The 25,967-nt window shown below is 38.3% G+C and overlaps 1 protein-coding gene across 5 annotated transcripts in view; it reads right to left on the bottom strand.

Annotated features, from left to right (window-relative positions):
- The window catches only part of usp40 (ubiquitin specific peptidase 40), a 137,698-nt gene that overhangs the window by 58,598 nt on the left and 53,133 nt on the right, over positions 1–25,967 (bottom strand). For 4 of the 5 annotated variants that reach the window (XM_059967267.1, XM_059967268.1, XM_059967270.1 and 1 more), the window contains 5 exons: positions 24,514–24,841; positions 11,833–11,914; positions 7,732–7,903; positions 2,788–2,872; positions 1,893–1,963 (listed from right to left, as the gene is read on the bottom strand). In XM_059967267.1, coding sequence (XP_059823250.1) covers positions 1,893–1,963; positions 2,788–2,872; positions 7,732–7,903; positions 11,833–11,914; positions 24,514–24,841 — 738 coding nt within the window. The remainder of the gene's footprint in view (positions 1–1,892; positions 1,964–2,787; positions 2,873–7,731; positions 7,904–11,832; positions 11,915–24,513; positions 24,842–25,967) is intronic. The other variant, XM_059967269.1, reaches the window with a different exon arrangement.

The following is a 25,967-nucleotide window of genomic DNA, read 5'->3' on the forward strand; positions in this document are numbered from 1 at the left end:
AAAAGGGTTCTTCTCCACCCTGAGCATGGCCTTATCATGGCAGAAGAGGAGACCATGGACTGACGTGTCAGAACAGGAATGGGGATAGGAATTAAATTGGTTGGGCACTAGGAAATTCTGATTTTTGCAGATGGAGTGGAGGTGCTTCACAAAGTGTTAGGAGGCCACATTGGGAGAATCAGATACTGTATATGACCCCAACAGATTCGCAGGTGAATTGTTACCTCACCTGGAAGGACTGTTTGGGGCCCTGAACGGAGCTGAGGGAGGAGATGAATGGGCAGGTGTAGCATTTCTTTCTCTTGCAGGGATAAGTGCCTGGACGGAGAACAGTGAGAGGAATGGACAAGGAATCACAGAGGGAGTGATCCCTGCAGAAAGTGGAGAGTGGATGGGAAGTAAGGATGTATTTGCTGGTAGGATCCCGGTGCAGATGGCGGAAGTTGCAGGGAATGATGTGTTGGGTGCAGAAGCTCTTGAGATGGTATACAAGGACAAGAGGAATTCTATCACTGTTGAGATGGAGGGAAGATGGGGTGAGCGCAGATATCCAGGAAATGGAAGAGATGCAGGTCAGGGCAGCATCAATGGTGGAGGAAGGGAAACCCAAGTGCTTCTGTTTTCAAAGATAGTGGTAGTCTGGAACACACTCCCCAAGTAAAAATATTTAAAGTAGGTTTAGATGTTTATTAAGATGGATAGATTTCAGGAAGGTCAATGAAATTAGGGCTCAGCCTGACTAAAGCAACATAAGATGCTTGACAGACTATATGCTCCCTTGCCCTTCCTGTACCTCCAATCCAGCATGACCATGGAGATACCCACAGCTAGAATTATCACATTCAGTCAATTGAACGTATAAGGTCGGGTGACAGGGAGAACTGGCAAAATATGGAAAATTTATCACAAACAAGAGAAAATCTGCAGATGCTGGAAATCAAAATAATAAAGACAAAATGCTGGAGGAACTCAGCAAGCCAGAGTAAACAGTCAACATTTCAGGCCAAGACATCCTGATGAAGAGTCCCGGCCCAAAACTTTGACAAAAATTTTATGTTAACCTCTGAACTCTTTATTCCACAAGACTATAAGATACAGAAGCAGAATTAGGCCATTTGGACCATCAAGTCTGCTCTGCCATTTCACCATGGCCAATTCATCTTTTTCCTCTCAGACCTATTTTCCTGCCTTCCCTCCCTCACCCTTCCCTCATGCCCTGACCAATCAAGAATCTATCAACCTCTGCTTAAATATGCCATCACAGCTGTCTGTGGCAACAAGTTCCACAGATTCACCACTCATCGCCATTCTAAAAGACACCTCCCTATTGTGAGGCTGTGCCCTCTACTTTTAGAGACACTCCCACCACAGGAAACATCCTCTCCATATCCACTCTCTCAAGGGCTTTCACCATTCGATAGGTTTCAATTAGGTCACCCCTCATTCTTCTAAATTCCAGTATGGTGAAAGTTCCAGGTGTCAGGGATTTAGCCCTTTCTCTCCACCCAATCATGCTCACTTGAGTATTCCCAATCCCTCAGATCTCCACTCCAAACTGATGAGACAAATCTTAAAAAAAAATTTAGAAAATGAGTTAAGACCCAACTATCAGACGAAGTTTTCCAGAATTCAACATCAAACTGGCAACATTATATGCATAAAATGGGCACTGAATATACAGCATGGAGAAACACCAGTGCTTTATTGAAGCATGTTATTGAACCAATCTTAAACTATTCAATATCTAATGTTGAAACACGGCAACCAAAATTGAAAATGTAATCCTTCTCCAGCAGTAACAATGTTCATACCTTCATGAGCGCAAATCAAAGTTGACAAAGTACAGAATGAGAAAATTAATGTAATCACAAGAAAAATTGATCGCTTATTACCTTGTTACCATTCCATACAAAAAGAGTTGTTCCATCTGTAATGCCCAGACTGTACAGAGAGATATGATCCTCTGGGTTGAGAAGGAAGGAAAAGTGCAATCAGTACTTTGAATATAATTAAAACTGATCAGCCATGAATGGTGGTAGGAGAGCAACTGTGGAAATTGTTCAGAGTGCAGATTTGAAAAGGCAAACAATTGAACATTTTTTTTACATTTATTTGTTCATTAAGAATGCTGAAAAAATATTATTTTACTTTCTTTTGACATGAACTATAGGATTTAAGAAACCCACATAAAACTACAGTTCCACTCGTAAAGTAGCATTTTTATGAAGGTACTGTGGCACTACAGCTCTATTGGTCTTGCTTGTATGATGACACCATGATCAAGCTATATTGAAAATGGAAAAATTACAAAAGATATTTTGAGCGCAGTTAGAAATGGATATATAATATTTGTCAGCTGAAAGTAATAATATTATACAATTATAACCCAAAAGAGTCCTCAAAAGTTTAACTATAAATATTTGGAAAACTAAAAATAGTTAAAGTTGGTCAAATTTTTAATGCTACAATGTTGGGACTATTGAACTATAATGTCCTGGAAAGCAATTAATTGAATTCAGATTGAATGAATATTCAGATAATCAGTTAAAATAGAGACTACTTTCCTTTTTAACAAAACTTCTCCAAGAATGTTAAACCTGTAGGATCCATCAAAAGATAACTTGTGGTTCAAAAGGCCCAAAGCCACTTCCCCTCCACTTCACCCACCCCTTCCCCACCACCCCTTAAGTTATCCTACCATTAACTTTACAGGCAGTAGTAAGCTTTGGAAAGATGCTGTTTTCAGTGAAGGAAACTTGCCTTTTTTAATATTTATTTAATCCTTACCTTTAAAGGTCTCATAAAGATGAAGACCAGCTGGCAGTTGCTTGGCAAGAGTTATTACCATATCTCCATTCCAGAATTCCAACTGCTGCAATGAGACATACTTAAGTTAATGTTAATTGCTGTAATTATATATGGTTTATCTGGTTTTTCTAACAATTACACCTCTAAAGAATATTAATCTCATGGAGCATTTAGGATTTTTGATACATCTTAAGAAAAAGACAAGCAAGAGGGAATAACAGCAACAGAGAGAAAGAGTTAGCAGGCCCAAGAGAATAGGAAAGATACTCTAAGGAGAATGTGGGAGGATACAAAATACAAGTAAATGAAAGAACACCTGAGCCAAATGGGCAGAAGAAGAAACACAAACACAATTTGAGTTTATGAGTCCTGATGAATGGTCTAGAACTGAAACATTGACTGTTTATTTCCCTGTATAGATACTGCTTCACCTACTAATTTTCACCCACATTTTATGTGTTGCAGAAGAAACATGTGAATTTGTGGAACACTTTTGCAACTTTAGGAGATTCCAAAGCATTTTACAGTAAAACAGTTTCTGAAGAGTAGGCTATATACTACAAATATGGCATCTGATTGTACACACCCTGATGTCAGATTTCAGCCAATCCCATTCTGTCCATTTGTTTCAAAGTCATTCTGGGATTTGTACTGAAGACTTTTGGTTCAGTACCAGCTTTGTTTCTAGCCAACTACCTCACTGGCAACCATCTGACAGTGGAAAACTTGAAACTACCTTGTTTCAAGACTGTGCTGGCAAACAATACAGACAGTTCACAAAACTACTTCTTTCAAATATGATTTTGCTACTAAGCTGCGTGTGATTGGAACCTGTGATTTATATTTTAATGATGTGTTCTTGGGCTGATTTAACGATCTTGTGCTTTGCTGTCTCCAAGGGAGTTCAGCCTGGAGAGCTGGAAGCTTTGTGGTTTGCGGTGCTGAACTAAACTAAATGAAACTGTATACTCTTGGATTCCAGGTTTGATGTTGATATTCTATGTATTGTTTGCTCACATTTTGCCATTTGCACAATTTGTTCTTTTTTCCCATGCAGTGGATGTTTTTCTAGGAATGGGTTCCATGGTGTGTTTCGTGGCTGCCTGTGGGAACACGAATCTCCAAGTTGTATTCTGTATACATACTTTGATAATAAACATACTTTGAACTTTGAAAATTGCCAAAGATATCCTAACTTCGGTCATAAAAATTTCATCCAGCCAATTAACAACTCATCAGCTTAGGTTTAACCTCTCAAGTGATAGTTAATGCAGTTCACTATGCAATCAAATGGCAAAAACTCGCTGATATGCCAGAAGTGGACAAGAACTAGACTGCAGAGTTTAATTAAGAGGAATCTTTCTTGAGATCATGTTAGTCTTGACCAAGTTCTACATCACTGAGTCCTAAAGTATACATACATGTAGATGGTTGTAGTTACTGAACGTCAAACTGTGCTTATACATTCACTGGCCATCTTATTAAGTACACCTGTACACCCATTCATTAATGCTATTCAGCCAGACATGTGGCAGCAACTCAATACATCCCATGGTCAAAAAGTTTAGCTGTTGTTCAGAGCAAAGGGGGAAGAAATATGATCTAAGTGACTTTGACTGTGGAATGATTGTTGGTGCCAGACAGGGTAGTTTGAGTATCTCAGAAACTGCTGATCTCCTGGGATCTTCATACACAATAGTTTCTAGATCTTAAAGAGATTGGTGTGAAAAATAAAAAAAAACACAACCAAACCAGTGAATGGCAGTTTTGTTCGCAAAAAATCCTTGATAATAAGGTCAGAGGAGAATAGCCAGACTGGTTCAAGCTGACAAGAAGGCATTACAACAGTGGTGTGCAGAAGATCATTTTTGAGCACACAACATGTTGAACCTTGAAGTGGATGAGCTACAGCAGCAGAAGAGCACGCTGGGTTCCACTCCTGTACCTAACAAAGTGGCCACTGAGTGTATATTCCTTCACCAAATTCCTGGGGCAGAAATTTACAATCGAAATGTCTTAGATCCAACCAGGTGTGAATGGTTATCAGTGCATATTCCTCCATGGTAAGGTTAGTGGTGGAGATCTTGCCTGTGCTGTTTTTGCAATTGATTAGATAATGAAGCAGTCGGTATCATGTTGAACAAGATTAAAACAGCATTCAGTTATGATCAATAAGTAGCAAATAAAACTGTGCCACACTAGTGCAAGACAATGGCTCCCCACAAAAAAAATCATTGGGAAATCAATGGCAAAAACATTCTGTAACTTCATCAGGCACATTAAAACTATGAATAAAATAGCACAACTTGGGTACCCTGCAGCGAGTGACATCACCTTCTGACACCTCACTCTGCCCTTTGACTTGAGTTGACTTAACTCAAAATTTGGTGTTCATTTACTCTTTTTGGCTCCAATCCAAGTTACTGTCTTCCCACTGTTTTCAATTTCTTCTTCTAATCATTTAGGTTCCACCTGATCTCAATGTTGTATCTACTGGCTACAACCATATTCTAGTAATCTTTCTACCACCTTTTGTGCCATTTCCAGTTTCCTATTATAATTTAAATTTTACCTCATTACCTCTACATCTAAATCTGCCATACACCTAACACCTTATACCACAAAACATCTGCTTAGTAAACATTTGTCCTCACTATTGCATTTTCAAGAGGAAAGCATATTGAATTTATGTAATTTGTTCTTTATCTGTATCTAAAATATTCCTCTCAATTCAAGCAATCAATAGGTTACATTTTTAATAATTCCCTCAAGTGCTTTTCTGATTATTGCTGTCAGGTTTGTACAAAATGTGTGGGAGGCACTTAAGTATAAATTGTAGAGCTGGCATAGAAGGAAGAATCTATAACTTGCACCAGATTTCAAAAGAAAACTTCATTGAAGTGAGTGAAAATATGCATAAGTGAATTTTTATTAACATTGTGGAAGTTAATTAAAACAAGAGTATTAAGAGAGAGCCAAGATAACTGAGCAGTCATGCATTGAGACAAGGACGGCATAGTAACGTAGTGATTAGCACAATGCTTTACAATATCAACAACCTAGGTTTATTTCCTGTTGCTGCCTGTAAGGAGTTTGTATGCTCTTCCCGTAATCACGTGGGTTTCCTCCCACACTCCAAAGATTTACAGGTTGGTTGGTTAATTGGTCATTGTAAATTATCCCATGATTAGGCTAGGATTCAATCCTGGGATTGCTGGACAGCGTAGCTCAAAAGGTTGGAAGGACCTATTCCACACTGCATCTCAGTAAATACATAAATAATGCAAACATAAGTGTTTCCATAAAGACCTTGAACTCCAGACTAAATATGCTTGGGTAGAATGGACAAATAAAGAGAATGAAAGCTTTTAACAGAGTCATAATAGGGCCAATGGAAAAGAAAATCAGTAAAAAAGAGAATAGTAAAGGTAAAGGAATTAAATAGAAGCAGTCAGTTACTTTACCTGTACCACCATTCAATAAAATCACTGCTGATCTTTAACCAGCACAGTATTCCTCCAGAAATCCCATATCCTTTGATTTCTTCTATATCTAAAAATCTATCAATCTCTTGAATATACTACTCAACACAGCTTTCACAGCTCTCTTAGGTACCAAGTTCCAAAGATTCAACATCAGTGAGTGAAGAGTCATGATGTGGAAAGAGTCAATAAACTGTTAAAAACTCAAGCTGGGTCAGTAAAAAGGATTCAATGACAATTCACAAGGGAAACTCTTATGCCTGAAGACTATATTCAACAACTAAAAACTGATTGATTACTTTTGAACAATCTAGTTATATTAGAAATTGATAGATTGCTTTAGATAAAATTAAGAACAAAAAATACGAGTTTGAATCTTGGATAGATGATAGCCATGAGCCTTCAGAATGATGGAATATATGCTGCGTGAACCTCAAGACGTGCAACACACACAAAATGTCGGAGGAACTCAGCATGTCAGGCAGCATCTATGGAGGGGAATAAACAGATGTCATTTTGGGCTGAGACCCTCATCAGAACTGGAAAGAAACAGGGCAGAAGCCAGAGTAAGGTAGGGCAGAGGGGAAGACTACAAACTGATAGTTAATAGGTACAATCAGGTGAAGGGAAGGTGGGTGAATGGGGGTAGGAATGATATGAGAAGCTGGAAGATAATAGGCAAAAGAGGCTGAGAAAGAAGGAATCTGATAGGACAGTAAAGGGAAGGAGATGGGGAGCCAGAGGGAGGTGATGGATAGGTCATGAGGTGTGTGAGGGGAAGGGGTGAGAAGGCCATCAGAGTGGTGGAAAACAATCAAGGGGGAGTGGATACTGGATGACAGATATTCATATCATCAGGTTCGAAACCACCCAGATGGATACCAGGTGTCGCTCCTTATAAGTTAAATATATGTACTAGATTGTATAAAGTAAATGTCCTTAAGTACTCCTGAGTTATAAGTTTACTGGGCACTATTATTAAATAACCGTGCAAAACTTCTGTTTGTACAATTAACAAAACTATCTTGGTAAAATAAGAGGGTCAAATACTTTATGATTTTAATTTAAATAAAAGGAAAATAGAAGGAGTTCTTTAAAGAGACCTGTTTTGTTAAATCCTATATATTTCATGTCTATAATAATAGACTAATAATAATAATAATAATTGGCAAAAATTCCATCAAGAGAAGTAAGAATATCCTGTATGCAATCACTTGCTAAGGTGCCTGAAAGAACAGTGGAAGAACAGAAAAGCCAACATCCAAAAGAGAATCGGATATTGGGTAAAGAGCAGAGAGTAAAAAATTAGAGAACACCTTCAATGGTGTAATGGGCTGAACATCATCTTCTCGGCTCCACAAGTCTAAGTAAAATAATCCAGAAATATTTTTTAATATATATTACGGTATATCACTGGCACTAACCAATGTTGTGCACTCACCTGGAAAACGGTCTGCATGAGATCACCGATCGTTTTTCTCCTGTCTATGGTTATCGTTAACACACTGTCCCGCTGGGAGGAAGCAGGCTGTAAAGCACCATTTTCAAACTTATACTTGGGACCCCAGTGAAGATGGACTTCAATGTTATTGGTTGCAGAATCAAATTCTGCCCTGGATTTGAAACAGCATAAATGTCAATTACAGCTTTAAAAAAAAAGAAAGTAAACAGTGATGGGATAGTTTTGTTTTATAAATCACTTCCTCTCAAAGTTGCTTTGAACCATATTGAATCTATTTTATACAAAGGAGCAAAGTGCCATACATTAAGAATTAGATCATTCATTCATGCCTGATCTACAAATAAACCAAAGTACCAGCGTTGAATGGTCAGTTCAAATACATTGTTAGCAAAACTAAAATCCTGGCTTTACTAAAGAACCTTTAGTTTTAAAATCCTGAAGGCCAGACAGCAACTAGTGGAAGGAATGGATAAATAAATTCATTTCCTTTTTGAACAAAATTATTTATGTTAAAAGTGGCAAAACAAAGTACTTAAGAACAAAGTGATTGGGATGACATACAAAATCCAGCAAACTTGGGTGTTCCTGCAATGTGGAGAACCCGGGAATGGAGGCAAAGCCTAAGGATAAAGGAACAACCAAGTAGGAAAGAGAAGGAGAAACGTTTCTTTACACTAAAGTAAATAGATAGATACTCTATTGATCCCAAAGGAAATTACAGTACACTGTAGCATTACAAGTACACAGTTAAACACTATTAGAAAAGGAGGAATAAAAAATAAGTTACCTCAAACAGTTTAACAGGAGGGGGTCATCACATGCCCGGCTACAGGCTGACTCATTATAGAGTTTAATGGCCGAGGGTAAGAATGACCTCATATAGCACTCTTTGGAGCAGCACAACTGTCTTAAGTCTATTACTATAAGTGCTCCTCTGTTCAGTCACGGTGGCATGCAGAGGGTGAGAAACATTGTCCCAGAATTGCCAGGATTTTATGTAAGGTCCTTTGTTCTATGACAATCTCCAGTGTGTCCTGTTTGACTCCTGTAACAGAGCCAGGCTTTCTGAATCAGTTTATTCAGTCTGTTGGCATCACCTGTGTTGGTGCCATTGCCCCTGCACATCACTGCATAGAAGATTGTGACAACAAACTGGTAGAACATGTAAAGGAGAAGCCTGCATACTCCAAAAGACCTTAGTCTCCATAGGAAGTAGGGGCAACTCTGGCCCTTCTTGTACAGAGCCTCTGTGTTGGTGCCCCACTCCAGTCTATCATCCAAGTGCACTGCGAGGGATTTGTAGGTTCTCACCACATCCACGTCCTCATGATCAATAGTAACAGGGAGCAGTGCAGGCTTAGTCTTCCAAAAGCCCTTCACCATCTCCACTGAGGTTTGACAGGACTACAACTAGAGGTCATGAGTTAAGGTGAAAGATGAAAAGTTTAAGGGAAACATGGGGGGGGGGGGGAGCAACTTCTCTCAGAGGGTTGTGAGGGTATGTAATGAGCTGCCAGTGCAAGTGGTGCATGCAAGTTCAATGTCAACACTTAAGGGAAGTTCGGATAGGTACATGGATGATAGGAGTACGGAGGGCCATGGTCCTGGTGCAGGTTGATAGGAGTAGGCATTACAAACAACCTTACAAAGTGAAGGACCCAGCCCATATAACAATATGCTCTGAAATAATGGCTGAACAATTCTATTCCAGAACGTTAACTGCTTAGTCACAATTATATCCAAAGCTAAGATATCCATCACCATTTTAAGGTGGATATAGCTATCTCAGTCAACAGGAACTGAAAATAACTCAAATCCTTTGTGTTTATTAATAAAACAGTAGTTTTTCTTTAATTCCACATTAATTTTCTTCATTTCAAGAAGATTTTGAAAAAAAACAATACCAATGGTTCAGTTTACTCTGGAATTAATTTCCTTCCTCCCCAATTTTACCTCCCATTTGAAGCCAAAAATGGAACTCAATAAACAAGGAGGCAATAAACAGGTATCAAATCTTGGTAAGAATCAGTGACTACCATACTTTAAAACAAGTAATTCCTCTGAAACTCAACTCTAAATACAATTTTTCTGTCTTCTAACAAAACGTGAATATTGCCTCTATAACAGCAAGCTACTATTTCAACAAAAAGCAAAAAGAATTTTCTAATGTCCTGTGAAATATCCATAGCTCTTGAAATAAAACCTGAAAAATTAACAATTCTAGTATGAATATAATAATTCATTTTGTAAAGAAGGGCTAAATTGCAATGCTTTCAACTAATTAGCAAATTCAAATTGGTTAATCATTTGAAGGCCGCAGTGGATTTCAACAGAATCAAAGCAAATGTTTTTAAACTACAGGCAGTCCCCGGGTTATGAACGTCTAACTTACGGACAACTCGTACTTACAAACAGAGGGAGGAGAATGCCGTCCGACATTTTAAGTCGGATCATGAAACCGTCCACAATTTTAAGTCATTATACACTGTGTTGAGTGTATAAATTTGTATTTGGCTTAAATATTTCTTAGCAAGGTTCACCCTGATCCCCCTTTTCCAGTCAGCACCTCCCCAACTTGTCTCATTTAACCTTGTCTCAGTGTGGGTGAACTTTAGAACCCAGAGCTACCCGCTGACCGCAGCTGCTGCTGTATATTTTTTATTAAGTGTGATTGTGAACAATAGCCAGATCAGAAATGCTGATCAAGTCAACTAGTTCCTAAAGAGAACTCTGATAGGCCAATTAGATGGTTCACTGCTGCTCAGCGATAGAACATAAAATCCGCAGCTTTCTGGTCCATTGATGGAAAACGATCGCAATTGAAAATAAAGTGGAAATAATAAAGAGGTGAAATGCCATCGGTCATTGGAAAAGCTTTAGGCTATAGTCAGTCAACAATCGGTACAACCTTAAAGGGTACAGGTAGAGGATAAAGTGAGAATAATGGAGCATGTGAAAGGCCCTGCCCCGATGAAAGCTACAATTATTACTAAGCAACGCAGTGGTTATATCATTGAAATATATACATTTCTTAAGTGTTTTATATGGATAGAAAGGTAAAATATATACTATATACTAAGACAAACGTTTGACTAACTGACGCTAAATAATACTGGATGTACCTGTTCTGACTTATGTAAAAATCTGACAGGAACGGAACTCATTTGTAATCCGGGGACTGCCTGTATAGTTAAATGATTTGATAAATATACCAAGAGTCAGTTGTTGTTGAGTAGCTCAGATTTTAACGAAACAATCGCGGATCACATAATCGGTAACCAATAGAAATAGCGCGCGCAGAGACACACACACACACACACACACACACACACACGGAATAGTCACAGGACATATTAAAGACAATTACCAACATGTTATTTGAAGTTGCACTGGTGATATTGCCTAGCTGGGTAATGAAACGTCTGAAAGCTAACAAGCCAGCTCGGCTACTCAACAACAACGTCCTCAACCCGAGCTACAAATCTTTTCCAACATCTTAATTACCAAGATTTTACTAAAGAGCAGAGTGTAATGCACCACTAATAAAACCAACATAATTATTTTACTAATTTCAGTTTTTTTAAAAAAAATCACACTGAGACAAAACTATTAATAGGAAATTAGTCTACATTCATGAACATTAAGCTTTCACTAATGACTGAAATTACGGAGGGACCTGCTGGCAAAGTGTGTGAGCACAGTTAACAACACACACAAACTGCTGGTGGAACTCAGCCAGCCAGGCAGCATCTATAAGGAGAAGCATAGTTAACTTTAGTTTGAACACATTCCATTTTATGAAATGTGTTTGCTATACTTTACTCAAACTACACAAAGGTTCAATTCACTATTTTAATTCTGAGCTTACTGGCACCTTGAGGCTGTAGACCCCTTCATTATTTCTCTTAGTGGTTTTTTCTGCTCTGCCCTGTCATACATCTGGAACTTTTTTGCTCCTGAAATGATCCCTATTGTATTTATTGATTCTTGACATTTCTTGGATTGCTTCTGATATAAAATACACTATGCCAAATGGTCATCTCTTAGAACAAATCTTGTTAATTGTGTTACGGAAATTACCTTTGTTTCTGAAGACTGGCATCTAGGCTAGCCATCTCCTCCTTCAAGTTGGCTGGTACTTTATACTTTGAATTCCCTCTAGCTATGGAATCAAATGAAACAAACAATGTTTCACCAAAGGAACAAAAAAGTTCATATAATGTTAGCACAGTCTAATATAAGCCAGTAGCAGAACGTTCAACCCTTCCGTTGCTGCTGTGACTAAGGTTATACAATTTACGACACAAATCGAGGTTAGATGTCATCTGTTCTAAAGCTACTAAGTCATGTTACGATAAATTATCTGTACCATTCTTCCATATATCCATAGCCCTGTACCTTGAATATGATTACAATGTCTTCCCTTAAAACCAAATATTTAGTGTCTTAAATACAATTATCATAAAGAAGAATGCTTGGTGTTGACTTGCAAAAGAGAAAGCCATTCATGCTTCAGGTGAATAGCTGTCTCCTATACTCAGGCAACTTATTGGAGAATTAGCATAAACATTTGAGGGTCAAGATAATTACAATGAAGATGATTAATGTTACATTGCATGTTGTCAAAATATCTTTTCATTTTTGGATTACTTATCAGATGCAACATTACACTGATTTCCATCTAAAGACTGTATTTTCCATTAACCAAATGATAAACACTACACAGATAATGTTGTTCAATGGAAACCAGATGGATATTAATAATTGTACTATTAAGTAGCAAGATATCATAGGGTTTGATAAATACTTTATCTACAATCAAGCTATAAATACTTTCTTTGTAAAGTTTATGGTTTATTAATTTTGAGAATACATTTTCACATATGAACATATCCCACTAAAACTAAGCACAAGTTAGCGGAATAAACCATAAGGATGGCAAAATGTATGCGGAAGTAATTAATGCTAGAGTTTTAACAGCTTAGAAACTGCAGTGTAACAAGACAGATCACTGATTATATTTCTTGTTTACATCCAATTTTACACTGCTAGATTATCTGAAACAACTCGAAGTTTAAACTACAGTGCAAGTAAATCTTTCAATTAGGTTTCATCTACAAATTCAATTCTTTAATCCATCAACAAATATGCAGACTTACCAAAGTTGGTTAGCACATTACAACTGCCAGAGGGAGCTAACATATTTCTGAACATTTAAAACCAGCAATGCAACCTTAACCCCACAGAGAACCTGACCATTCAGCCCCATCTTCAGCTGGGTTGATTTAGGCTGGGTGAACAGAAGCTAGGAGCTTATAGGTAGCATAAAACTACAAGACCCTTGACAAAACCAAAATAGATCATCGGGACAATAAGCTTGAAAAAGTGCACAGAAAATTTGCAAAGATGTTGCCAGGGCTGATGGGAAAAATTAAGTAGCTTAGGACTTTATTTCTTGGAGTCTAGGAGAATGTGAGGACATCTTATAAGGTGTACAAAATTATGAGTATAGGTACGGTAAATACATGCAGGTTTTTCCCATCAGATTGGGTCAGACTAGAACTAGAGATTTAGGATGAACGGTGAAATATTTAAAAGGAACCGGAGAGGGAAATGTCTTCATTCAGAGGGTGGTCTGAGTGTAGAAGAGGCTGCTGGTAGAAGTGGTGGATGGGGATTTGTTTGCAACCTCTAAGAGAAGCTTCAATATGTATGTGAATGGGATAGGTATGGAGGGCTAAGGCCTGGGTGTGGCTGGATGAAACTAAGCAGAAAAACAGGTCATTGAGTTAGAGTCATAGTGAAGTACAGCACAGAAACAGGCACTTCAGCCCATTAGTCCATGCCAAAACCATTTAAACTGCCTACTCCCATCAAACTGCACCTGGACCAAAGCCCTCCATACCGCTACCATCCATGGACCTATCCAAACTTCTCTTAAAACATTTAAATCGAACTCGCATACACTGGCAATCACTGGCAGCTCATTCCAAACACTCAAGACCTTGTGAGTGAAGTTTCTCCTCATGTTCCCCTTAAACTTCTCACCTTTCACTCTTAACCATCATTTCTGGCTGTAGTTCAGTAGAAAACGCCTGCTTGCATTTACCCTATCTATACCCCTCTGTCCTGTGAGGGTGTGCCTGACTCTGTTGCATCGCCTTTTTTCTGCCTGGCCTCGTGGATCAATTGGCTGATTATAGTGATGTATTCAAGGCATCCAGAACAACCCGGGATGCCACCTTTCTGGATGGATATGTTGATATAGTAGTTCTCCATTAAGTAAGAAGTCAGCCTTCTCATAAGCACTGAGAAGAATATCTTGCACTCCACACCAAGGAGGGAGATTGTTCTAAACTGGGTGATTGTAGAGGAATCACCTTTCTTGGGAACAAAGCATCCTTCAGCTATTTTCCAGATTGGTGGAATAGCACATTTGGTCCCAATCTTCCTCATTATCTTCCAAAACCTCTGGAGGAGTTATGGGCATTTCTTACATACCTTGTAGTGTATACCACTCGGTCCTGGGGTAGCACTCCTTTGATGATATCCTGAACCTCCTGCCATGTGGGCTGTGCCACGTTCAGCTCAGTTGCTGGGAATCTTGGTTAGGGGACTTTTTGATTGAATTCTAGTTCCTGATTCCTACGGGGATCACTGTGTGATTCCCACAGAAATTCTTCCACCCCTTGCTTTGAACTGGTTAGGGTGCCAGACTTTTGCTGGCTGAGAAGAGACCTGGTGAACCTGAATGGGTTTTTAACAAACGGTGCTCTTCTCTCTTTCACCCTTCCTCACTTTTGCAGCTGCTCCACCCTCCTGAGCTTGCATAGCTGTTTCTGCAGTTTGCTGGTTAGATCTTTGACACCACCTTTTTCATCAGATGAACTGTTTTTGAATTGTTTGTTCGGGGTCTTTATCTCACTTCTCAGGTGGCGAATCTCCTTTTCCCTCCAGTTTAGTTGAAATGAAAGTTTAAGATCCCCCTTCTCCATTGGGCTGGATCACTCTTTAACAAAGTTGAATACAACGGCTGTGAAGGAATCATTGCTGGTGTAGGTTCCAAGATGCAATCCAGGTCATCGAACTGGTTCCAAGATGTAATCCAGGTCATCGAACTGCTTCCAAGATACAATATCTGATGATCTAGGCCATCTGATCCTCACTTTCCTTGATTAGGGTGCCAAAGGGGGCACTCACTTGGACTCTTTCTGGCACTGGGACGGGTCAGGTGTGGAGAGACCTGCAGCTCTGTGGAGAGTTTCCTGGCTGGAGTTCACCATCATCTCATTGAATGTTGAGTCCGTGCATTGCACTTGAATCACGTTTGTTCCACAACTGGATCTGCTTTGGTGTATCTTGAGGCCTTTGATGTTTTTACAGACTTTGCCTCTGTCCTGTGGGGGCATGCCTTATTCCGATTGTTGAAAGAAACTTCTGTGGTGATTGGTTAGTTTAGAAACTGCAGCTGCTTTTCCCATTGGATAGCCGGCTAGTGTCCAGTTTCAAATATCTTTGATATATAAAATAGCAGATGGAAGGGTTTGCTCTCTTCTTCCTTTCTTTTTACAATATTTTTATTCGGAAGAAAAAAAACAAGACTTACAGAGTGCAACACATAGATACAGCTCCACATAACTTGTGTACATTCATATATTGTAATAAAATTGATCAAAATGTTATAGCATAACACATAAAGGTATACCACTCTGTAATCAAAAATTTAAAGATAGGTCATACGTCATTAAAAAAAATTATATAAAAAAAAAGTCAACCCCCTACCAACTACCAAAGAAAAAAGCTGATGGATGATAATGGGTAAATTAGAAAAGAAAACATATTCGATTAAGAAGAGAAGATAAAAATATACATAAAAGTCTTGTGCACTGTTAAACTTTATAAATTAGAAAAGTAATTTAGGAAAGGTCCCCAGATATCATAAAAAGATTGTTTCGAATTTAAGACTGAGCAGCTGATCTTTTCTAAGTTTAATTAAGACATAACATCACATAGCCATTGAAGATGTGTAGGAAGGGTAGACTCCTTCCATTTAAGCAAGATTACTCTCTTTGCTAAAAGAGAGGTAAAAACTAAAACCTGTAGGTTAGAAGTATTTAAAGTTATATCTTCATTTACAATAATACCAAACAAGGCATTAAGGAGATTTGGGTCAAATTGGACCCTAAAAAGTTGTGAGAAGGTATGGAATACTTCCCGCCAAAACTTTTCAATTGTAGAGCAAAACCAAAACATATGAATTAAAGAGGCATCAGCAGAGTTACATTTATTACAAAGAGGAGAAACATTTGGATAAAAACTGGACAGCTTCTGTTTAGAAATGTAAGCTCTATGAACTACTTTAAATTGTAGAAGAGAATGACAAGCACAGAAAGATGATTTATTAACCCATTTAAGAATTTTATTCCATCTATCATCAGAAATCTGACAATTTAGTTCATCTTCCCAAGCTTTTTTTATTTTATTTAAAAAGTCTTGGCTAGATTCAATCAACAAGTTATAGATACCGGTAATAGAACCATTAACAAAAGGTTTTAAATTTAAAAGATCGTCCAGTAAATTTTTATCAGGACCTATAGGAAAAGTAGTTAATTGGAAATGTAAGAAATCTCTAATTTGAAGGTATCTGTAAAAATGTGTTTTTGGGAGTGCAAATTTAGTTGACAATTGGTCAAATGAAGCAAGAGGTCCTGAGATAAACTTGTCCCAAAAACACTTAATACCTAGTTCATCCCAATCCTTAAAGACTTTGTTAGTCATGGAAGGGATAAAAAAAAAATTAAGGAGAATGGGAGATGATAATGAAAAATTCGCTAAACCAAAAAAATTCCTAAATTGAGACCAAATCCTTAAAGTTTGCTTAACAATTATGTTATCTGTTATTTTATTTGCTGAAAAAGAAGAATATGATCCAAGAAGAGAGACAATACAGGAATTTTTTTTTTACAGAATTAACTTCTAAGGAGACCCATGATGGGCAATCTTTACGATAAATATAATAAGACCAGAAAGTAATATTCCTTATATTGGAAGCCCAATAGTAAAACCTAAAACTGGGTAGGGCTAATCCACCCATCTCTTTATTTCTTTGTAGGTAAACTTTACTTAAACTAGCTTGCTTATTATTCCAAATATAAGACGTTAAAATTGAATCTAAAGAATCAAAATAGGTCTTGGGAATAAAAATAGTAAGGCCTGAAAAAGATATAAAAATTTAGGAAGAATCTTCATTTTAATCGAATTAATTCAGCCAATTAGGGATAAAGAAAGGAGACCATTTAGAAAGCATCTTTTTCACCTAATTCAATAAGGGGTTTAAGTTTTCTTTAAATAAATTCTTGAAGTTTTTAGTAATTGTTACACCTAGATATGTAAATTGACTTGTAACAACTTGGAATGGAAATTTGGCATTTGATGACATTTGGTCACTTAAAGAAAATAGCTCACTTTTATGTAAGTTCAGCTTATATCCTGAAAAAGAACTAAACTGGGAAATTAAAGAAAGAACCGAAGTTTCAGTGTTCGAGATAAAAAGTAAAATATCATCAGTGTATAATGAAATTTTATGAGACATACCTTCCCTTAGTATACCAGAAATGTCCTTACATTCTCGAAATGCTATTGCTAAGGGTTCTATAGCTAAAGCAAAAAGTAAAGGACTAAGAGGGTAACCTCGTCTAGTTCCCCGCTGTAATTTAAAGGGCTTAGAAATTTGAGAGTTAGTCATAACCTGAGTGGTAGGAGACAAGTAAATTAATTTAACCCAACGAATAAAATTAGGCCCAAAATTAAACTTTTCTAAGGTCTTAAAAAGATAATTCTACTCAATCCTATCAAAGGCTTTTTCTGCATCTAAGGATAATATACACTCTGATATATTTTTGGATGGTGAATATATCACATTCAACAACCAACGTATATTAAAATGTGAGTAATGATTTTTAATAAATCCTGTCTGGAAATGTGATATAATAGATGGTAAAATATTTTCAAGTCTTTGAGCTAAGATTTTGGATAAGATTTTTGCATCAACATTTAATAAAGAGATTGGTCTGTATGAAGAACATTCAGCTGGATTTTTATTTTTTTTAAAGAATAAGAGAAATAAAAACTTCATAAAAAGATTGAGGGAGTTTACCTGATTTAAAGGACTCTGATAAAACAGAGGATAAATAAGGTGTAAGTAACGTAGTGAAAGTTTTATAAAACTCCCCAGGAAAGCCATCAGGTCCTGGGGTCTTACCAGAATATAAAGCACATATAGCCTCAGTCACTTCTTCATTGGAAATAGGCTGATCTAACTGTGTTAGGCTATCAACAATGTAGGAATGTTGATATTACTGAAAAAAGCATTCATATAGGTATCATCTAAAGAAGAATCAGACTGATACAAGGTAAACATCTTTAAATAAGTTGTTAATTTCAGAATGGTTGGATATCTTAGTACCATTATCTTTAAAAATTTCTGTGATTTGACAATTAACTGTAAAAGATCTTAAGCGATTTTAAGTTAGAATTAGTCTTTAGCCTCCCTTGGCTGATTTCTCTCTTTGGGGGGAGGGAGGGGGGAAATGGGTTCTTCCAGAAAGCTGATTGGAGGTTTTTACTGTTTTATTTATTCGCTATCTACATGTCTGTGATTACCTTTTATACATTACTAAAGGATACCTGATGGATTATTTTATTAATATACTCAGCTTTAATGTGAAAGGTCTAAATAACCCTGTTAAACGAAATAAGATTTTTTCTTATATCAGGAAACTTAAAACTCGTATAATCTTTCTATACCTATATTCGTAAAGATAATATTTCATGCTTTTTCAAAGGATGGAAGGGTATACATTTTCACTCACCCTCTCAATCTAGATCGAGAGGCGTCTCTATCCTGTTTGATCAGAATGTATCCTTTGTTCAACATAATGTAATTACTGATACAAATAGGCGCATTGTTATTGTTTTGGGTAGTCTTGAGAATAAACTAATTGTATTTGCGAATGTATACGCTCCAAATACAGATGACTCCTTGTTCTTTGAACGTCTTCTTTCTTTTCTGCCTGATCTGAATCGGTCTTCCTTAGTGATGGGTGGAGATTTTAATTTTTGGCTTGACCCTATATTAGATCACTCTTCAAATAAAACCCCTGTCACTAATAAATCAATCCTACTTTTTAAATCTTTTCTATTTCAATGTGGTATTCTCAACAAGAAAAGGAATATTCATATTTCTCTCAGGTTCATCATATGTACTCCGGATTGACTACTTTTTTATAGATAGAAACTTGCTTCCACTAGTACAATCCTGTGATTATAAGGAGATTGCTTTGTCTGATCATGCACCAGTGCTTCTGGCTTTAAGATTACCTGTTTACTCTGTACCACATAGAAGTTGGCATTTTAACTTATCATTGTTATCTGATAAAAAATTTTAAAAGTTTTTGGAAAACCATATTATTTTTTTCTTTAAAGAAAATTTTAAAGGAGATACTGCTGGTACTATAGTCTGGGATACTTTTAAAGCATATATTCATGGAGAAATTATCTCTTACTCTACCTATATAAAGAAAAAAGCTGACAAAGAAAGGTTTGACCTAGCAGCGATATTAAAAGATCTTGATCGAAAGTATGCCCTATCTCTAGATCCAATTATATATAATAAACGTATTGAAATCCAATCCAAGTATAATCTTCTGCTGACTTACCCAATTGAACGACAGCTGTTGAGAGACAAAACTCAATTTTACATTCACGGGGATAGAACAGGTAGTTTATTAGCCAGTTGCTTAAAATCTTCTTCCTTTGTTTTAGGCAATAATGCATCTGATTATTAAGAAGGTATGTTCTGCGCGCACTTTTAACTAAGTTTGTTTGTTGAGTATTCAGCTTTGTAGTGTCTGTAACTTGGGGAGAATATATGTTTGGTCGCATTTTTACTGTTTATAAACAAGTCATTAACATACCTATTCGAAGTCAGTGCATTCCTTGGTCTCACTTGCCAGACCTATGAACCCGATACAACATTACACCCTCATAAACACCCATCAAATCTCCTCTAAATCTTCTACATTTGAAAGAATATACTTCTAATGTACTTAATCTTTCCTTAGTAACTCACGTCCTCCAGACATGACAGCATCCTTGAAAATTTTCTCTGTACTTTTTCAACCTTGTTTACATCGTTCTTGCAGGTAGGTGACCGTAACTGCACATAATACTCCAAATCAGGCTTCACCATCATCTTATACATCTTCAAAATACACTGCCTATAAATAGTATTCACCTACTTTAGAAGTTTTCGTGTTTTATTGTTTAACAACATTGAAACACAGTGGATTTAATTAGGCTTATCTGACACTGATCAATAGAAAAAGACTTGTGTCAAAGTGAAAACAGATCTCTACAAAGTGATCTAAAAATATAAAACAAAATAATTGATTGCATACGTATTCACACCCCCCCCCCCATTAATATGATACACCAAATCATCACTGGTGCAGTCAAATTGGTTTTAGAAGTCACATTATTAATTAAATGCAGAACTGTTTTTGAAGACCTGTGTCTAGTCGGGTGTTTCAATTGATTTTTAGTAAAAAAAAATACACCCTTATCTGGAGGGTGCAATTGTTGGTGAGTCAGTATCCTGGCAAAAACTACACCATCAAGACAAAAGAACACTCTAAGCAACTCTGTAAAAAGGTTATTGAAAAGTACATTCGGAAAAATGGATACAAGAAAGTTTCCAAGTCACTGAATATCCCTTGGAATACAGTTCAAGAAATGGAAAGAATATTGCACAGCTGTACATCTGCCTAGGGCAAGCCGTCCTCAAAAATTGAGTAACCGTGCAAGATGGGGACTAGTGAGGGAGGCCAACAGCAGACCTATGACAACTCTGGAGGAGTTACAAGCTTCAGTGGCTGAGTTGGGAGAGATTGCACATACAACTGTTGCCCAGGTGTTTCACCAGTCACAGCTTAATGGGAGAGTGGTAAGGAGAAAGCCACTATTGAAAACAACTCACATGAAATCTTGGCTAGAGTTTGCCAGAAGGTATGTGGAAGACTTTGAAGTCAGTAGGAAGAAAGTTCTATGGTCTGATTAAACCAAAACTGAGCTTTTTGGCCATCAGACTAAACACTATCTTTGGCATAAGCCAAGCACCACACATCATCCCTACCGTGAAGCATGGTGACGGCTGCATCATGCTGTGGGGATGCTTCACTGCAGCAGGCCATGGAAGGCTTGTGAAGGTAGAGGGTAAAATGAATGTAGCAAAATACAGGGAAATCCTGGAGAAAAACCTGATGCAGTTTACAAGAGAACAGCGACTTGGGAAATTTGTTCTTCAGCAAGACAAGGACTGCTCACTCACAATCCCCATGCAATCTGGCAGAGCCTGGGCAATTTTGTAAAGAAGAATGGGGAAAAATTGCAGTGCCCAGATGTGCAAAGCTGATAGAGACCTATCCACACAAACTTAAGGCTGTAATTGCAGCCAAAGATGCATCTACTAAATACTGATTTGAAGAGGTTGAACATTAATGTAATCAATTATTTTGTGTTTTATATATGTAATTAATTTAGATCACTTTGCTGAAATCAGTTTTCACTTTGCCATGAAAAGTGTCTTTTTCTATTAATCAGTGTCAGATAAGCCAAATTAACTCCTCTGTGATTCAATGTATTTTTTTGTTTTTTTTTCTGTAAATTAATTTTAATGCAGTTTGCCACTAACTCCATTCATTTAGGTTAAGAAACATATATTTAAAGAAATATCCGCCGTTTCTTCTCTGACTCCGGTTGATTAGCTGGGAGACGATACCACATAATATAATTTTAAGAAAAATAAAGTTGATGCTAACTACAATTAACTTTAAATAAGATTAAAGCAGTGTCCATAAATATGCCAGTATTTAATGGCACTAGGTGTAAGGGTCCAAACTGCACGCATTGTAGATCGCCCAAGTCCCTGTCCCTCTTGCACACACCGATTCAAACTTGACAGCGCAAATATTAACACAACCCCACCGCCCTTCTAAGAATTAAGCTGTGACTAGTTGGTCACTTTTAGTCGGAAGTGAAACGATAATAAAGAGTAATTTTTTGTTTCTCTTCATTGATTTGAGTACCGACAGCGTTGGCGGGCACTCTCCGTCTGCTCCGACGGTGAAACGCCTGGACATTAGGGCACTTGAGGATAATTCGGTGGGGCTTTGTATTCACTTTTTTGGGGGGGGGAAGATGTAGATTGTCACACCTGAAACCTTTGGTTCGGGAAGTGGTTGGTGGACGGTGCCCGTGGTCACAGAGTGGAGCCCAGGAGCCCTTTGAAACCTTAGCTTTAGTAGTCCGGACCTAAAACAAGAAATTGACCGGTTATACTGCAGATAGACGTTACGCTACCTTATTTAAACCGGTTCCTATTCTTTATGGATTTGATCTTTTTTTTTTGAAGGGGCTGGTTGGGGAGAGGCTGGGGTCGGTGAAGGGGGGTGGCGGGGAGAATTTCATTTCCTGGTTAAGTTTCGAAAGATCGGTGACGTCAGAGCCTCGGCGTCAGTGTGGCTGGGGTTTCGACTGACTTGCGGGGTGAGTCATAGGCCGGCGCTGCCACTGGCCAATTACACAGCGCCCGAATGCCCAGCGTTTTCCAAGCTCAAATACAAAGCTTCCCCCTCCCCTTCAAAAAAATTCAACAGGGCGAGAAAGAGACACTACAACTCGCTCCTTCAATGAGAGACCACGTTGACAAATCAACTGGATTCGACCCGCAAAGTAAAACCAGGATAGAGCAAAATATATCCGCGCGATATCCCAAAGCTTATAAGTAATTAATATTTAGATTTTACCGAACGTGTTCGCCCCTTCCCGAGAGCATCTTGTTTGGGAGTAATTTGCAAACTCTGTAGTCATGGTCGACTTAGAACTTCCAAGAGACTGACTTAAATTTATCTCCCTCTCCAAAAAAAGCCTTCTGATTTCATTACCTGTATGTCGAATTTGTCGCCATTAAAAAAAAAACGGAGCGAATGGAAGATTTTCGTAAATTAGCAAGTTGTAAATAACTTTATTGTGGATTCAATGTTGTAAAACAATAAAACATAAACGTTCCAAGAGGGTGAATACTTTTTATAGACACTAACATCTCATCTCCTGCACCCAATACATTGATTTATGAAGGCTTATGTGTCCAAAGCTTTCTTTATGACCCTATCTACTTGTGAGACCACATTCAACAAATTATGTATCTGTACTTCCAGATCCCTTTGTTCCACCACACTCCTCAGTGCTTACTATGTAAGACCTATCTTGATTGGTCCTACCAAAGTGCAAAACCTCACACTTGTCTGCGTTAAATTCCATCTGCCATTTTTCAGTCCATTTTACCAGCTGATGCAGATCAGTCTGCAAGCCATGATGGTCTTCCTCTTTGCCCACGACACCAACATTGTGGTGTCATCCACAAATTTGCTGATCCAGTTTACTGCATTATCCAGATCATTGATATAGATGACAAACAACAAAGGACCCAACACTGATTCCTGCGGTACACCACTAGTCACAGACCTCCAGTCAGAGAGGCAACCCTCTACTTTCACTTCCTTGTTTCTCCCACAAAGCCAATGTCTGATCTAATTTGCTACCTTATCTTGAATGCAAAGCAAATGAACCTTCTCGACCAGCCTTCCATACAGGTCCCTGTCAATGCCTCACTAAAGTCCATGTATACACACCCACTGCCTTGCCTTCATCCACTTTCCTGATATCTTCCTCAGAAAACTCTGTAAGATTGCTTAGACCCAACCTACCACTTACGAAGCCATGCTGACTATCCTTAATCAGTCCATGTCTTTCCAAATATTTATATTTATACTTGTACATCCAGTTCAGGTGCAAACTGCCCCTTCTACATAGGTCTGACCTTCCTTGGAAGAGAGCCCAATGATCTAAAATTCTTATGCCCTCCCTCCTACACCAACTCCTTAACCACGTGTTAAACTGTATAATCTTCTTAGTTCTGCCTCACTAGCATGTGGCAGGGGTAGCAATCCTGAGATCACAACCCTGGAGGTCCTACCCTTTAATTCAGCACCCAACTCCCTAAACTCCTTATGCAAAACTTCATGACTCAACCTGTCCGTCATTGGTATCTACATGGACCATGACTACTGGCTGTTCACTCTCCCACTTAAGAATGCTGACGACTCTTTCTGAGAGATCTGGAGTTCACCCAGTTTGTCAGAAGCTGCAGCTGGATGCACTTCTTGCAGTTGTAGTCATCAGGGACACTTGAAGTCTCCTTGCCTTCCCACATCCCACAAGAGGAGCATTTCACTTTCTTCTTGGCATCTCTACTGTCCTAACTTAAAAAATGTAAAGAAGGGAAGGGGAAAAAAAAACTTTACCTAGAGCTTTTCTTTTTTGCTTTCTCTGACTGAACCTTTGAAGAGCTAAAGCTTCACCACTCTAACTGTGCCCATTCCAATGATGGCCACTGCACTTGCCTGCATTCCTTTAATTTACTCTTGCTAATCCATCCCAAATGCCAACTGGTCAATATTCAGAGCTTAAAAATAAAGGTCAGCTCAGGCTGGAAGGTCAAAGGGCCTGTTTCTGTGTTGTAGTGCTCTATGACTCTATGACAGCCAATGATGATACAGCAGTATTTTTATTATCTGAAGAATCACTGGTCAATTGAAATATTCTAAAGTAAAATCACCATAATTGCTCTACAATATACTGTACCCTGTTCTGGTCGCTGCAGTCGAGATTTTCTGTAAAACAACATGTATGCACACTCTTTGCCTTGAAATTGCTTCTCAATGTCTTTCTCACAGATAGGCCGCACTTGGGAATCATCAAAATCGAACCAATGTTCTTCATTGGTGATGGACTGCGTTCTCCTTGCATCAATCCCATGCTCACTGATGGCTATGGTATTTCCTGTTTGTGCCTTTCTGACTTTATTGGATTTATGGAGCTGTTGCCCTGGGTAACCATGATCAGCCAGTTTTAGCACAACCCTTGTTCCATTTGCTTTTAGCAGAAACACATCAGGATGCCTCTCCAGAAACTGAAATAAAATGAGAGATTATAATAGAACCCTCCATCAAACACAACAGCACTAGAATATAGCTGTAATGCCTAAAGGAAGTAGACTGGCACTGATTGATATTTACAACTGGTTTAAGTCCAGCCAGGGAATAGCAGTTGTTACATGTTCAAGAAAAGCTCCTTCCAGTTTATGCTTGGTAAATTAATTAGATGCTGCTATTGACCAGTTACCAAACACCAGCAGCCTCCTCATAATGATTACATAGCAAAACAAACAAATTAAAGGACTCAATGTCATTGTCATGTTCAGAAACAATTACTGAGCAACTGTTGGACATATGAGCCACAAGTTTGCACCCAGGTAAATACTGGTAAGGTCAAAAATAATATTCAACGTTCTCCGGTATTTTGCTGAGTACACACGTTCACAGAAATGAGAGCACTAACAGAATCAATGTTGAACTATAGCAGTACATAGATGTATTCTGCCAACAATGCTGCTGTTCTGACAACTGGTGTTGGGCAGCCCAAGAAGAATGGTGCAGCATTCAGTGCTAAGATGCAGGACTCAGGACTCCATTGTGGCTGGCATAATAAACGCAAGCATTCTCCGGTGTTGTCATGGCTGCCCCATATGTTTCTCTCGTCATCTCCTGCTGGATATGATGGATGAGGCTATTTTTGACTGCCTCTGCTTGGATGCATGGTTCGCTCTAGTAGGGAAACCTCTCTATAGCAAGAAGCTCAATGGCCAGCAACCCCATTTGAACGTACTTCATAGAAATCTCCAGGCTATGGAGAGCCTTGCAGCCAAGCAAAGAGAGGGGAAGGCAGCAACTTCAATACATTCAACAGGAAGTGAAAAGGAACACACACAAAATACTGGTGGAACACAGCAGGCGAGGCAGCATCTATAGGAAGAAGTACAGTCGACGTTTCAGGCTGAGACCCTTCATCAGGACTAACTGAAAGAAGAGATAGTAGAGATTTGAAAGTGGGAGGGGGAGAGGGAGACCTGAAATGATAGGAAAGGACAGGAGGAGGAGGGATGAAGCTAAGAGCTAGAAAGTTGATTGGCAAAAAGGATACACAGCTGGAGAAGGGAGAGGATCATAGGAAGGGAGGCCTGGGGAAAAAGAAAGTGG

This window comes from Hypanus sabinus, chromosome 4 (genome assembly GCF_030144855.1).
Source record: "Hypanus sabinus isolate sHypSab1 chromosome 4, sHypSab1.hap1, whole genome shotgun sequence".
NCBI lineage: Eukaryota > Metazoa > Chordata > Chondrichthyes > Myliobatiformes > Dasyatidae > Hypanus > Hypanus sabinus.